The sequence below is a fragment of the Lygodium microphyllum genome, chromosome 15, assembly GCF_053477565.2.
Source record: "Lygodium microphyllum isolate KBCC chromosome 15, Lygodium_microphyllum_v1.1.10, whole genome shotgun sequence".
NCBI classification, from domain to species: Eukaryota; Viridiplantae; Streptophyta; class Polypodiopsida; order Schizaeales; family Lygodiaceae; genus Lygodium; species Lygodium microphyllum.
The window spans coordinates 120,898,440-120,914,878 of NC_141149.1; the positions used below are offsets into that span (position 1 = coordinate 120,898,440).

Sequence of the window (16,439 nt, forward strand, 5' to 3'; positions counted from 1 at the left end):
TGATTTTATTCTTAAGTCATGTTTAAAGCAAAAAAAAGATGTTATAAAATTAATAATAAACTTTAAGTGCTAATTTTTTATAAATTCTACCTTTTAATTATAAAATTACATATCATAATGAATATTATAATAAGATGCCACCTTACAAAAAGTTTATTAACAAAATAAAAATATTAACTTCATACTTTATAAATTATTCATTTTAAATGCTATTTTGTTATCTACTTTAGATTACAATATGATGTAAATAAGTTATCATTTCCAATCTATAATATATTAAAATAAACCATAGCATTACAATATTAATGAATGTCATTGATATTATATTAAATACTCACTTTATAAAAAAATTAATATCAATCAATTGTTATGAACTTCATGTTTGTTGAATCATAGATTTTAAATGTTATTCTATTATGTTCTCTAAACTATAATTTAATATAGTCAAATTTGTGTACACGTTTTTTGTTTCTGCATACACATGTATATGTATGTGTATGTGTCCATTTGGTGGGTCTCATAAACTCATCATTTTTCTTTCCTCTCTCTTTTTTCTCTTTGGTCTCTCCTTTCTATTTTGCTACCTTGCCCCCCCCCCCCCCTCACACACACACACACACACACACACACACACACACACACGCATGCACATGTGTATATATGTGTGTCAACATTTTTATATATGTATGCATGTATTTAGTATGCACGTTTCAATTTTTGTGGTCTCATAAGTGTATATATGTGTGTCAACATATGTACATATGTATGTGTGTATTTAATATGTGTGTTTCCATTTTTATCTCATTACAATGCTCTCATTACTCAGTTCACCGTAATAAACAATGTGTGTGTATATTCTCTTAAAAGAAAACAATGTGTAAAAATATTTGCTTTAAAATAAGTTACTTTAGATTAAAAAGTAATTTACTTAATGGAATGTAAAAAGTTATTGCATTTGCATACCTACGCTTCATTAAACCCACGCATGATTTAAAAACATTAAGTCATAACTTTAAATAGAATAAAGGCCACACATTTTTAAACTAGCCCTAAATATGCTTCAATAATGAGGATGATTGTCATTTTTAACAAGGTGTTATGTACCTATTTATAAGTGAAAATACTTGAGAAACTCTCCCAAGTCAAGCTTATTAAAACTATGTTTGTAGTATAAAACAACAACAAGAACTAGCCTCTAGTGGATAGTCACTTGATAGTTAATTGCACTTGAGTGATGACATTGCTAGGATGGGTGACCTTTTGGGAAGTTTTTTCAACAAGTGAGTGGTTGCTTTTCATGCATAGCTAGTGATGTCAATGAAGCCTTCATAGCCCATTGCCAAATAGGTCAAGACTAAGATGCCATGGTCTATGCCCTGGTTGCTACCTTAATTGGTGCGCAGATCGGACGCAGGTAGCTCACGTAGTGAATTCCCAAAGGTCCCCAAGAACAAAGTACTCTACTTTTTAGCACAAAAACCAATGTAAAAGCAAGCACGACATGAGACAAGAGACAAATTGGGTTCAATCTCCCCCATGCCTTGTGTGAGCGCTTCACAAAGCATGTATTTAATGTATATTTCCAATCTTTATGCTCAAAAATAGCCCAATTACAAAAATATGACAAGCTTTTAGCTTTTGAGTTTGCTTTCTACCAAAAAATAGGAAAATAAAGCTAATGGACGGTGCCCATAGTGTCTGGCACGCCCGATCTCAATGTCCAAATAAAAATAACATATCCAGGCGCATAAGCGCATACAAAATAATAATAAATAATCGATGTCTCTATAGACATAATCAAAATATAGGCGTGGCGCCTATCAAAATATAGTCCAAAGATCGAAAATCCGCTAGACTCCAATGCTTTCCTCCGCCACTGCTGCTATCTCTACACATCAACTGAAGCATTCACAATCGTTAGTAAAATAACACAATTAAACCGACAAAAGTGAATACCTAGCAGTCTTCAGCTATATAAATAAATCAACTGGTTAGAAATAAATCCTAACCTTAATTTATTACGAGTGCGCACTCTAAACTCATAAACGTTTATTAATTTAATATGCATTTTGCAGAATCACCCGCTATGGAATCACCCATGTACACACTAAATTAATGAAACGCCCGAAAAGGACAGGCGTCCACATCAACTTCTCGCACAAAGAATCCTCTTTGCGTATGGGCCCCGGTCATCTAAGTTTACGGAATCCACCGTAAAACCTCACGGAATCCACCGTGGAATATGCCTCCTGGCATCATTAATTGTTGCATTATTTGCAAGCCTCAGAGAGATGCCACAATGTGGTGCCCTTACTAGTCCATGATCTCTTTTTTGAATCCCAAAAACTCAAACAATATTTTTCTTTTTTTGAGAGAAAAGAGTGTCATGTTCCAAAAATGAATCCCCCTCTTCCTAGTATCATCATTGATGTCGACTAAAACGCTAAAAGCGAGCTCTCTACCCCTCTCTCCCTCGACTACTATATGAACAATGGTAGAGGTGTTACAAAAGGACACAACTTCTACAAAAGACTCCACTCTACTAGTTGCGATGAAGCTACTCTCTCTATCTCTCTCTTCTACAATCAGCCTAGTTAAAAGTGCTCTTTCATCTCTTCTCCATACGATACAGAAGCTCTATTGGATTTCACCAAGTCTATTTCAGGGTTCCCAAAAAGACAAAGATGCTACAAGGACTTCCATGCATGTTGAAGTGATTACCATTATTGATGAAGCTCAACCTGAAATTGAAGCACGCCTCAAAGTCGTTTCACAACCTATTCAACCCAAAGAATTGGTCATCACATGATAACCTAAAGTTGTAGTCATATCCCTTAACAACAATGGTTGCCCCATAGAAGATAATAAGGTGTGGTGAAGGGAAAAAGAGTTATTTATAAATCTTTACATTTTATCTCAAAATATTATAAATTCTTTAATTAACTTATGTTGCCACTCATATGTACTTCATGTAATTAAACAAAGAGACTTGGGATGTTTAAAAAGTATGCAACATGAGTCTTTTGCTTCATAAACTATATATGGCTAGGATTACTTAAATTTACTATTAGAAATGCTAAAACATATTAGAAAAAATATGAAAACTAATGAAGGGATAGACTCTTTTCATCACATATGTTAAAAAGTGTATTAAAAATAATATTTATAAGGTTATATATGTTTTTGTGTTTGAGAATGATAAATTTTTTATAAAAGTAAGATAAAGATTGATTTATAAAATAAAAGGATTTTTATTAATAAATTGAATTGAAACTTAAATTTTAAATAAAAATAAGAATATTTTTAATTTTAACATAAGTTTTTTTAAAATTTAGATATTCTTTTATTTAATTTTCAATAATAAAAGATAAAATATTATACATCAATCATTTAAACCACTCAAATTTTGACATCATTGGTTACTCGAGGGTCAACTACATTGATGCATTTGCCAGGGGGGCCATCATGGATGGCAAGGATAAAAACAAAAGAGTTTTTTGCATAAGGAGACAACACAAACTATCACTAACTCCTTTGTTGTTGTGCATGGACACAATTTTCGATCAACTACTTGATGACTCCTTTGCGTCTATTGGAGAAGGCATTACATACTTATATTTTTTTTCTCCTCTTAAGTTTCCTATCTCTTATATTTTTCACCTCATATGTGTGTGTATTGCATATGCATGTGTAGATATATATGCACATGCATATATATGTGTATATATACATTTTTTTGTGGATGTATATGTTTGCATATGTGTATATGCATATAAGTAAGTGCATGTTTTATAAGTTTGTATCCATTCTCTCTGCTATTCTTTACTTTCTCTCTTATGTCTTTCATAGTTCTCTCTCTTTCTTTCTCATCTATTTTTCCAATCTCACACCCTCCCACCCTCTCTCTCCCCCCAATTTTTTCTTTCGCTCATATATGTATGTGTCTAGGGACATACATGGATGTGTGCATACATCTATGTATTTATCTGCACGTATGTGTGTGTATGCACATATATGTGGGCATATATCTTATATATGTGTTTTTATAGTATATGTATATTTGTGGGTGTTGTTAAAATTGTACATATCACATTTATAAAATATAATCTTCTCTCTTTAAAAGAAAATTCATATTTGTTTTATAGTGTATAGCGTATTTGTGAGTGTTTTTAGAGTATATATAAATTGCATGAACATATTCAATTGCTAAAATACATAATCTCATCTCATATTCAATTAGAACACACACACACACACACACACACACACACACACACACACACACACACACACACACACACACACACACACACACACACACACACATTGTATGTGTGTGCACGCATGTGTACATTATGTGGCCAAATGGATGAAGCTTAGTTGGTTAAGTTGAATGCATGGTGACTAAAAGGTCTTTAGTTCAACTTTTACAATCTGCATGTTCATCTAGTCTAGTATAGGTACAAAAAGAGGGAGATTTGAACATCAATGAGTGGGTTAATTTAAAAAAAAGTGGCACAGGGTAGCCACTAGATTATTGTGTAAACAAAAGAGAGTACTACAAAGAACTTTTCAAAGACTCATCTTTCTCCTTCTCATCACTATATCTCTCTTCAAAAGAAACCCCCAATTTATTTCTTCAATACCAAACCTCTCTTTCTCTCTCTCTCTCTCTCTCTCTCTCTCTCTCTCTCTCTCGCTTTCCCCTTTTCATTATCATATCACCTTTTAAAAGAAATCCCTCTTGAAAACCAAACCTCTTCTCCTTGTACTACATAGACTGGGTAACCTTCTGATTGGTTTGAGATCCAGATGGCAAAGCTCTAAACAATATTTAGAAAAGATACAAATATCGACTAGCGTGTAAAACTTTCGAAGGATAGCAAATGGTACTTATAGTAGGAACAAAATATACGAGCGTTAGGAAAATTAGAATGCACTTCCTTTCATTAGGGCTTGGGAAATTTCTGTTTGCTTTGGGATGCCAAAGGCAAAGCTCTAAATAATAAATAGATCGAAAGAATACAAACGTCAACTAGCGTCTTAAAATTTCCGAGGAGATGAAACTTGCATTATTAGGAACGGAACATTACTAGTGTAGGAAAATTGAACTCCGTTCCTTTTCGTCTTCTTAACCTGTAGGTGCACAGCTATGGCGACCCTGTGAATGGCGGGTCTCTTGTCGCGTACAGCTAGCGGTCCTCCCCCTCGGGTGATGAAGCCCTCTCAAGAGCTTCTGGATGATCTGTGCAGGTAAGCTCCCTCTTCCTCTCTGTTGTTAATGATGATGACACGGGCCGTAGAAAGAAGAGCTAAGAGGTCGTCAGTTGCAATTTGATGGCCAAAACTGCAGCCGCTTTGTGTTGAATGCGCCTGACGAGGAGTTGGAGTCTTTCGAGAGGATTCTGTTTCTTATCGAGCAAGCTCACTGGTTTTATGAGGACAATGCAAGAGAGCAGAATCCGTGTTTGAAATCTTTGAATCTTAGAGAATTCACATCTTTGAGTATCCTTTTATCCTTTGAACATTAAGTTACAGTATCTATGAATTCACGTTGTAGAGACTCAATGCGGTATTGACAGTGCCTGTTAATATGTGTCTATGATAATGTTGATACGTGTCTGTGATCTCCGTAATAGTGTTTGGGATTTTACATAATGTTAATATGTAAGCGTCCGCTAATATGTCTCTGCGATCTCCATAATGCTAATATGTGCCTGTGATCTCCATAATCTGAATACATGTCTGTGATCTCTGCAACAGTGTTTGTGAATTTACATTTTGTCACTTGGCATACGCACATGTGCATATACTAGGATGTACATGCACATGCTTTGTACTTCTGCAGAAGCATGTTGTGTAAGGGCAGTGGAAAGTTATTCTAGTGTCTGTAGTTGGCAATGTTGCACTTAATCTGAGAAAGTGTTTCAGAGCTGCGCTGCGCTGCGGCCATACATTGCAAATATAGATGGGATCTACAAGGACTTTACTTCATATAAAGTCCGTGTCCCTGTGACAGGTGCTATTATTCTTGATGGTTCATATGAAAAGGTTGGTGTTTCCCTTTGTGTTTTCTTTAGCATTTGCATTGGTTCAAAAGCCTTGCGTGTGTAGAGAAAGAATCCAGCTAAGTTAAGTGTATACAGAAAGAATTCCAGCTAAGTCAGGTCAGTCAATGGAAGATGTCAACGAGTTTTTTAATTTGTCTGGTCAGATTTATTAGTCAAAGGAAAGAAGAAATGAGAATTTGCAGATGCAGTATGGCATAGAGAATGAATGAGTTAGTAGTAAAAATCATCAACTTGCATGGCTCCAAGATCCTCAAGAGCTGAAGTTTAGAGGCAAATTCAAACTGTTCAGTCTAGAAAAGGGTGGTTAATTGGAGCTGTGAGAGTGTGCAATGGAAGAGGAACACAAACACAGAGAGAAAAGGAGAAGAGAGAAGACAGCAGGAGAGAAAGAGAAATCTGCACTGAATCTAGAAAGAATGCCGAATACAATAGTGGTAGTGGACTGATCAGTCCATGCATGCAGCCCAAAGATTCAGTGAGGGCACCAGATCAGGCTGGAAAATGATGACAGACCAGAGACAGAGACAGTTATGGAGACAGAGTGTGCAGCCAGCAGCCCTTGCAAATGCTGAAGAAGAATGGTCAAGTTAGAGTGTGCACCTGCAAGAGGAAGAAGAGAATTATTTTCCCCAAGTGGAGGGCTGGCTATATATACCTAAAAGTCCCTAAAAACTAGCTGATCAGCAGCCTGGGGCCTCAAAAATGCAGTCGGTGAATTAAAAACTGGCAGACTAGCCCTAGATAATGCACAAAATGCTGCCACCCTGTGCAAAATATAATGCATGGCTCCAAATGCACACATATTGATTGTTGGCCACTGTGAAGGCTGAGAACTACCAGCATGCATGCCTCCTCTATCAAAACACATGGTAGAGATGTCAGAGTTCCTAATGTCCTCGTTTGATTCGGACTGAGGCTCATAGATAGGAGATGATAGCGTATGACAAACAGGGCTACTAATAGGAGCATCTCGGCAATGATCAACTGGAATTGCACTATTGTTCCATGCTTGCTTGAGACCCTTACCATCAAGTTTGTATTTCTACATACATTACATTCATCGTGGGCAACCTAAGATGACATTAGTTCAGAGCGCTGGATATTGTGGCTCCCAACTTGTCTTAGGAGCCATAATGTTTGTGTAGAACAACCATAAAATGAAGGGCCTAGATTTGTATGTTGGAAGACTTGGCAAGCTTAGGAGAGCTTTACAAAGAGAAGATTGAGTAAGCTATTTAAAAGTCTATGCTATCTTCAAATCACAAACCCATTTTCATACTCTTTTGTACTCGTTTCCTAGCCTACTAGCCTCATGGCTTATTGAAAATTCCAAGTCTCTTAGAGTAAGATCATGAAAGGAAAGGGTGGGGCTGTCTTTGCATTTCTATCCATTTTTTTTTTGTGTGAAATAAGGCTTGCCCTTCTTCGTGAAGAAAGCTTGATTGGGACCAGCAAAATCTTCATTCATGATTGATCAATAATGTTTCATCGCTTGGGACTTGCTAGTCCCTTTCCTTGAAGAAGCTTGCTTGGGAGTTGCAAAAATGTGTATCATGATTGATCAAGAGTATTAGACATAGTTGTTGTCAGAGATCATAGCCTGTCCAGCTGCAGCAGTCGGACCAGCAGCACTGCTGCACAGTCGGACTGTGCAGTCGGACTGCCACGTGGCAGTCCGACTGCCTGCAGCCACTTTTACCAGGCTGCGCCCCAGTTTTGAGCCCCATTCCAGGCAGTTTTTCGCCTATTTATTGCTGACGTTTTTCAGCAGTCCCCCGATCATTCTCTGTCGCAGATTACAGACCGGTGCCGTGCAGATCTCTGTCTCTGTTCGCAGATTTCAGACAGCAGACAGTGCAGACTGCAGCAGACTTCGAGGTGGACAGCAGGTCGCATCGTCGAGGTGGAGACACGCAGTCCAGCGCACTGCGCCCGTGTATATCTTTGTATTCAGCATTCTTTATACAGCAGATCTTCAGTGTACACTGTCTCTTTCTCTCCCTTCTCTCTCTGCGTTCTCTCTCTCTCAGTCCTACGCTTCCGCACCGCTGCACTCTGACATGGTATCAGAGCAGTGTTTGAGGGCTGACTGAGCGCAGAATCAACCTGAAGAGGAGTTTCCATCGCGACACAAATTTGCGTTTTTTTTGCGTTTAAGGGCAGACAGGAGGGCTGCGCCTTGGAACAAGGCTGAAACGAGTGTGGGCGCACAGGAAAGGAGTACAGGTGGTGGATTTGCTGCTGTTTACTGCTGTTTGACGCGGAGAAAGTTTGAGTTTTCAACCTAAAAGTGCAGGTTTTGCTTTTTCATCGCCTCCGGCGGGTGAAGAAGCTTCGGGACGCAGAAGAGCCTTAGCAGGCTGAGTTTACCCAGTCAGAGGGGGCTGCTTTTGCGTTTGAGAAGGCATTGCAGGTGAAGATGTCTATAGAGATGGACTTGGAGTTCCAGGCGATTATGGACCGGAAGGTGCCTGTCCTACCGGCTCTTCCTATAGATCAGAAGCTCGACGACGACAACTACCGCATTTGGCGCGTTATGATGTTGGCCATTCTGGAGTCCTATGATTTGGCGGAGTTGGTACAGGAAGATATTGACCGGCCTTCGGTAAGAGATGAGTCCAAACTCTCTTCCGATGCTCGTGCGGAGTTGGCCAGGGCCCAGTCTCATTGGGACAAACTGAATGCCAGGATTCGATCCTTTCTCTTTCTATCATGCACTACAGCCGTGATCGCTCACATCGAGCACTTGACGGTGGCTCGTGAGATATGGCTGGAGCTTGATCAAATATACAATCGGATGACCCTGATGAAGAGGGTTTCTTTGGAGGTACAGATGCGGACCTTGTCCGTCAATAAGTCTTCTTCGCTAAGGGAACACATTAACAAGCTAAGGCAGTTACAGATGTAGGTTCAGAATGCGGGGAAGCCGATCTCCTCCGAAGACATGGCGATTACACTCTTGTCCCAGTTGCCGTCACGATTCGGTACATTTTACTCTGCCCTTATTGCTTCAGGGCGAGAGTCTACTCTTCGGTGGGAGGAGTTGGTTCCTATGGTCTTGGACCAAGAGGAACAGTTAAAGGGACAGAATGCTTCCAAGACGGAGGCGTTGACAGGTCAAGCCTCTCAGAAGAAGGGGAAGGACCAAAAGAAGAAGAAGGGGGATAACAAGTCCAAGAAGGACAAGGAGAAGGACAAGGACAAAGACTCCACATGTCATATTTGTGGAAAGACTGGCCATTGGAAGAAGGATTGCCCTGACAAAGACTCGAAGGACACCAAGAAGAAGGAAACCAAGGATTCTGGAGCGGTGGCTGCACCCTCATCAGCTGCATTTCTACATCTAGTTGTCATTGAGGACGCTTCACCGAATGCTTCTGATGCTGCGATGGCGGCTTCCCAATCTCGAGAGTGGATTATTGATAGTAGTGCTCACGGCACATGACTCCTTCATCAGATGGTGTTGCCCAGCTGCGACCTTCGCGTGGGCAGGTTCTCATTGGAGACAGCTCTTCAGTTTCTATTGCAGGTCGGGGTAAGATGCAGCTTATTCCGGATGGACGAGGTGGCACCCATACTTTAGAGGTTTTGCATGTACCAGGATTGGGGTACCATCTCCTTTCAGTCCATAAGATTTGCTCTCTTGGTCTTCTGGTGGAGTTTGACAGTTCTACAGTGCGAGTCCTTGATCGTGAATCGAGGAAGGTTCTATCATCTGGATATGAGGAGAACGGCATTTATAAACTGAAGTCTTCCACTGCCCTCTCTACTCTTCTTCTTACCTCACAGTCACAGTCTGAATTATGGCATGCTAGGTTTGGTCACCTGAACTATGACTATCTTCGGAAGGCGTCACGGGGACAGCTTGTTCGAGGGTTGCCGGATATAGTGGTGAGCCAGCAGCCATGTGTCTCCTGCATAAGGGGGAAGCAGCATAGGGATGCCATTCCCCACACCGCTTCGCGGCGGTCTACTTTACCGATGGAGTTAGTATCTACGGATCTATGTGGCCCTATGAGGAATGAGTCCCTGCGTGGGAGCTCGTACTTCATGCTGATTGTGGATGACTATAGCAGGATGACATGGACCTACTTTTTGGCACTAAAATCAGAAGCTTTCTCGCACTTCAAGGATTTGCTTCTCTTTGAGGAGAACCGATCAGGCCGGAAGTTGAAGACCTTGCGATCCGACAAGGGAGGTGAATTTGTCTCTAATGAATTTGCTCGGTTTTGTGCAGATAGAGGAATTCACCAGGAGTTTGCCAATACGAATACTCCACAAGAAAATGGTATTCTCGAACGGAAGAACCGCAGTGTGATCGAGATGGCGCGCACCATGATGGAGCACCGACAGACCCCCCAGGTTCTGTGGGCCGAGGCTGTGGCTACTGCAGTCCACATTCTTAATCGATCTCCTACTTCGGCCGTGGAAGGGATGACTCCATTTGAGGCGTATTTTGGGTTGAAGCCAGATGTTTCTTACTTTCGGGTCTTTGGGTGTGATGCCTATGTTCACATTCCCAAAGCTCACCGTGACAAATTCGAAGCGGCTTCCCGCAAACAGGTATTTGTTGGCTACAGCTCCCAGTCCCAAGGCTACCGACTGTATGATCCCGTCAAGCGGGATGTATATACTAGCCGTGATGTGCGGTTTGTGGAGGTTCCGGCTTCTTCAACGGGTGAGGAGCATCCCGTTCTTGGAGATCCAGGGGAGAGTTTGGCTCCTTCTATAGTTCCGCTGGAGCCTGTGCCGTTTGATTATGATTCTGTTTCTGACACAGAGTCTACTGTTCCACCGGATCCTTCTGAGGAGTTACCACCGGTGGACATTCTAGAGTCTTCTACTGATGGAGAACGACGAGGGGAGGTTCGGCCTCCTCCTCGCTGGGCCCGTGACACACTCCGTGATTCAGGGATCGAGGGGGTTCCTGAGGAGTGGGGACCGCAGGATGGTCCGCGGCGGTCACGGAGGCACCAGGCGCATTCTTCGGAGCTTGTGTGCTCCAATTATTGTTTGATGTCCTGAGTTATGCAGGATCGAGAGCCCACCTCCGTGAAGGAGGCTTTACAGTCCGCCCCATGGAAGAAAGCTATGGAAGCTGAGTTGGAGGCTATTGAGAGGAATGGCACTTGGTCACTTGTGCCACGCCCCTAGAAGAAGAAGGTGATTGGAGTCAAGTGGGTCTTCAAGACCAAATATCTCAGTGATGGTACTTTGGATAAGCACAAGGCTCGCCTTGTTGCTAAGGGTTTTGCCCAGCGCCCAGGGATTGACTGTCATGACACCTTTGCCCCTACAGCTCGTATGGCAACCATTAGAGCTGTTCTTGCTTTGGCTGGCCATAGGAGATGGCCTGTTTATCAGCTGGATGTGAAGTCGGCCTTCCTGAATGGTGATTTGAAGGAGGAGATCTACGTTGAGCAGCCTCCTGGCTTTGGTTCTTCGGACGGGAAAGTCTGCAGGTTGAAGAAGGCCCTGTATGGTCTCAAGTAGGCCCCGCGAGCTTGGAATGAGAAGATTGATTCGTTCCTCCAGACTCAGTTGGAATATCGGCGGTCCAAGGCCGATCCGCAGCTGTATGTTCACACTTCCGAGGATGGTTGTGTGCTGTTTGTATTATATGTTGATGATTTGATTGTCACAGGTGATGATGCACAGCAGGTCCAGGAGACAAAGTCAGCTTTACATCGGACGTTCGAGATGACGGATTTGGGGCTACTCCATTTCTTTTTAGGACATGAGATTTTTCAGTCTCAGAGGGGGATCTTTCTCTCCTAACAGAGATATGTACAGGAGCTCTTGGTGTCTTTTGAGATGGAAGATTGTCGGGCCCTCTCTACTCCTATGGATCCGAACTGGAAGGCCACTTCCCACTCAGCTTCTCCTTTGGCGGATGCTTCCCGCTATCGACAGTTGATAGGGTCTTTGATTTGGCTTCTCAACACCAGGGTTGATCTATGTTTTGCTGTTGGGCTCTTGGCAGGGTTCATGAGTGAACCTAATACGGTGCATTGGCAGGCTGCTCAGAGGATACTTCGGTATCTGAGGGGGACGTCTGATTTGGGGATTCATTACCCCGCAGGGACAGATGGGTGAGATCTTGTACTTGCAGGTTGGAGCGACTCGGATTGGGCCGGTGACGTGGACCACAGGCGGTCTACAACAGGTTACTGTTTTACTTTGGGTGCAGGTGTTATTTCTTGGAGTAGCAAGAAGCAGCCCACGGTAGCCCTTTCGTCTACTGAGGTGGAGTATCGGGCCGCGTCTTCCACCACATGCGAGGTTGTGTGGCTTCGGAGACTGTTGGAGGAGCTTGGGTGCTCCCAGACTCGTCCTACATTGCTGCGATGTGACAATGAGAGTTGCATTGCCTTGGCAAGGAACCCTGTTTTTCATGCCCGGACGAAGCACATTGAGATCCAGTACCACTTCATCCGAGAAAAGCTTTTGGATGAGACCATCACTGTGGAGTATTGCAAGACGGAGGATAATCTTGCGGATTTGTTTACGAAGGCGCTTCCTCAGGCTCTACTTCGGCAACATTCCAGATCCCTCAGGCTTCTGCCCTGTCCAGGCTCTGAGAGGGGGTGTCAGAGATCATAGCCTGTCCAGCTGCAGCAGTCGGACCAGCAGCACTGCTGCACAGTCGGACTGCCACGTGGCAGTCCGACTGCCTGCAGCCACTTTTACCAGGCTGCGCCCCAGTTTTGAGCCCCATTCCAGGCAGTTTTTCGCCTATTTATTGCTGACGTTTTTCAGCAGTCCCTCGATCATTCTCTGTCGCAGATTACAGACCGGTGCCGTGCAGATCTCTGTCTCTGTTCGCAGATTTCAGACAGCAGACAGTGCAGACTGCAGCAGACTTCGAGGTGGACAGCAGGTCGCATCGTCGAGGTGGAGACACGCAGTCCAGCGCACTGCGCCCGTGTATATCTTTGTATTCAGCATTCTTTATACAGCAGATCTTCAGTGTACACTGTCTCTTTCTCTCCCTTCTCTCTCTGCGTTCTCTCTCTCTCAGTCCTACGCTTCCGCACCGCTGCACTCTGACAGTTGTTAGGTACGAAAGGTACGATATAGTATGGTACAATAAAATATGGCACGAAACGGTACCTTATGATTTTATAAGGTACGGTATGATATTAGTACAAAAAAAAAACTTGATTTAAAAAAAAACTATAAATCATTAAATGATAGAACACATGTTTAAAATGAAAAGAGCAATTTCATGATAAGATGAATACATGAGGGTGGCCCTTGCAGTTGCATGCGTCGTACGCAATATGCGATACAACTAGAGTCTAGTATATACATGGATGATGGATCATAGTGAAATTTGGATACAATGAAGAGAGAGGCCTATGAATCTATGATGCGACATCACCATCATCATCATCATTAGAATCATTTGAGTGCTCATCAAGAGAGTCTAAACATGACTCCTTGACATTAGATGATGAGACACTCTCTTACTCATCCTCATTGATGAGGTTACCATCATCATCAAATGATGGCTCCCTAGGTGTCAGTTGTATAGGTAGGGAAAGATATCATGAGGCACGGGATGGGAGCTACTTAAGGCTTGTCTCACATATATTTGCAAGCCACTCGAACCACCCCTCCTCAATGTTTGCCAAATGACCATGCCCCTATTGCCACCTTCTCGAACTCCTCGTTCACAAGCACATTGATTGCAAGTATTACAAGTATTTGCTCCTATAAGCTCTCTATAGATCTCCAGAAAGATCATCTCTTTCTTCTCATCCACCTCTTGATGTAAACTTGAAAGAGTATTGCCGGTCAACTTGAATGTATCAACGTTTACCTACACAATTCACATAAGATTGTAACTGCTAAAGTCTAAATTGTAAAGTATAAACTTTAAAGTTCAAAACAACAAATTTTAAATATATGGTTAAGTGTTTACGTGCTTTGGACTACCCATGCTTATCATAGCCTTGATCATGCCTAAGTGTGTGTGGAATTAAACTAGCTACTCTAATTGTCGTGTGCTAAGTTGATTGTGAATCTTTGTGTGAATGAGAGAATAGGCACTCCAGTTTCTCTCACATGCACTTGAAGAGCAATCTTGAGCAAGGACTCTCATGGCTAAGGATTGAAGGGTCTCCAACGTGTATTAAAGTTTTGCCACCAAAATAGAGGCTTCACAAGTGACTCTCTCCTCCAACAAGTGGGAGAAGCAAAAGCCACATGCCCTCTTTGATCTGCATAGCATCCTAGCTCCTTTAATATTGCATTGTGGTCATCCACAGGGACTACACGAGTCAAATATGCAAGTTGGTTTGAACGGAGCTCTCTATTGTCCACGATCATTGACGACTTATAGGCTAGATATACCAATGCTGCAAAATCATTGATGGGCTTATGTATCCATGTCCATCTCCTCTTTGCTAGCTCTAGAACACGTGTATGTTGTGTCTTTATGATCACCGTGCAAACACGTATCTCCACCAATGCTGCTTTAAAGAAGTGAATGAGAAGGCCCATGGTGGACCCCTTGCAATCACTCATACGTAACACCTTATAAAAGGAAGTCACGACTGCTTTTAGCTAAAATTGCTCATCGAGACATAAGTGTTGCACGGCTTTGGCCTTCTCTATCTCATGCTCATCCCACTCATTCCATATAGTGGACACCATTGTCTGGCGCAAGGCAGACCGCCCCTCATAAAGGTGCTTGAGCAACAACCATATGTAAGCAAATCGAGTTGAAGAAGGCCTCTTCAACTCAAGTATGCTATGCTCACGGTACATCGCAAGCATCTTTTTACTAAGAAGAAGGTGACAACTCATGTAGCTTTGTGGACCATTCTCTTCACGCAGTTGAGCTTCTCGATGTCCTCCATGAGCAAGTCCAAACAATGACTGGCACATGGAGTCTATACAATCATGGAAACTCGGTCTTAAACAAACAACCTATGTGTCGACAATTTGATGCATTGTTGGTTACACCTCGCATCACATTCGAGGGGTCCACCTACAACGACAGATTACAATACTTAGAGATAGAAAGAGAGTTTTGAGGCTCAAAAGATTCAGCTTTCAAGAATCAAGAGAGGTAAAGGCATGGGGGGAAGAGAAGTCCCACCCCCCGTCCCCGTTCCTTGCTTTTAGCTGTCCCCGTCCCCGTCCCTGTTCCTGTTTCCCGTTCCATGTTCCTATGTACATAGTGTATAGTTTGTACTATGACATACAATGACAACTATGGTATTAGATAAGTGGAGGTGAAGGGGGAATAAAAATGAAGGTGATGAAGAAGGGTGAAGAGACAAATGAGGGAGATTGAAAATGACTTGAATTGAATACCAAGGTCAATGCATTGGGAGATATAGGGTGGTTGTAGGGGATTTTAATTCAAGGCTACAACTATCATTATTGTATGAAGGAGATTTGGGCTAGACAACCAAAAGATGACCAAGTGTTCAAGTGGCTGAGAGTGCCAAACAATTTTTTTTAGTCCAAGGCACTTTGATTTTGCATGGACTAAGGTGGACTTATATATAGAGATGCTTGGGAATCTCGTAGAGTTTTCATACCTCTCCTTGTAGTTCAACTAGGAGCCACAAGAAGACAAAGAGAACAAAAATATCGAGTCTTGGTAAGTTTGTGGCTTTTGAATAATAAATCAGAGATGCTTTATAAAGCAATAGAAACTTCCATTCAATGTGGGTTGTGAATTGGTTTTCATTAAATTGGAGGTTGGTGATGAAAACTTATAAAGATTCAGAAGTGCAAGAATGAATGAATTTCTTAAAGAAGTTTTGAGGATTTCTTTGCATACTCTTGTCGGGGTTGTCATCGTAGAGAGTAGGTTAAAAATTGATCTTATACTTTGAAAGCTTTATCTCACCAAGCATTTGAGCCATCTTCTCACAACAATAGGAGAATTTAAACAAGTGATTGATATGCCGAAGAATTGGCTGCATGAAAATAGGATGTATCTTTTCTTATATATGTGGCTAGTTACTTTAATAGATGAACATGTGAAGAAATGTTCTAAACATAGAAAACACAAAACCAATCGTAGCACATATTGATAAACACAAAACATAGTTAGGGTTAGGGGTTAGGGTAACTGAGAGTGTACACAATGAATAATGAATATACAATGCTCATGCAGCAAATACACAATGTAGCGAATACTGAATCTCGAACTCTTGTATCTTTGGGATCAAGGCAAAGGTTATGAGCTGGAGAGTGTGTCGTACTCCAAATGGATTCCGAATTGCAGCAAAGGCAATCTCAGCGTGTTGAACACTAGCAAATGCAGCCAAGAAAGGTTGGATCTAATGCAGACGATAGTACAGGAGAAAGACTAAAAACACAAGTACTTGAGGAGAGAGAAAC

The 16,439-nt window shown here is 41.9% G+C and overlaps 1 protein-coding gene across 2 annotated transcripts in view; it reads left to right on the forward strand.

Annotated features, from left to right (window-relative positions):
• The first annotated feature begins 5,013 nt into the window (after positions 1 to 5,013).
• The window catches only part of DCP2 (decapping 2), a 45,380-nt gene continuing 33,954 nt past the window's right edge, over positions 5,014 to 16,439 (forward strand). The window contains exons 1-3 of one of the 2 annotated variants that reach the window (XM_087694677.1): positions 5,014 to 5,253; positions 5,354 to 5,505; positions 5,924 to 6,051. In XM_087694677.1, coding sequence (XP_087550803.1) covers positions 5,168 to 5,253; positions 5,354 to 5,505; positions 5,924 to 6,051 — 366 coding nt within the window. In that variant the 5' untranslated portion in view covers positions 5,014 to 5,167. The remainder of the gene's footprint in view (positions 5,254 to 5,353; positions 5,506 to 5,923; positions 6,052 to 16,439) is intronic. The other variant, XM_087694676.1, reaches the window with a different exon arrangement.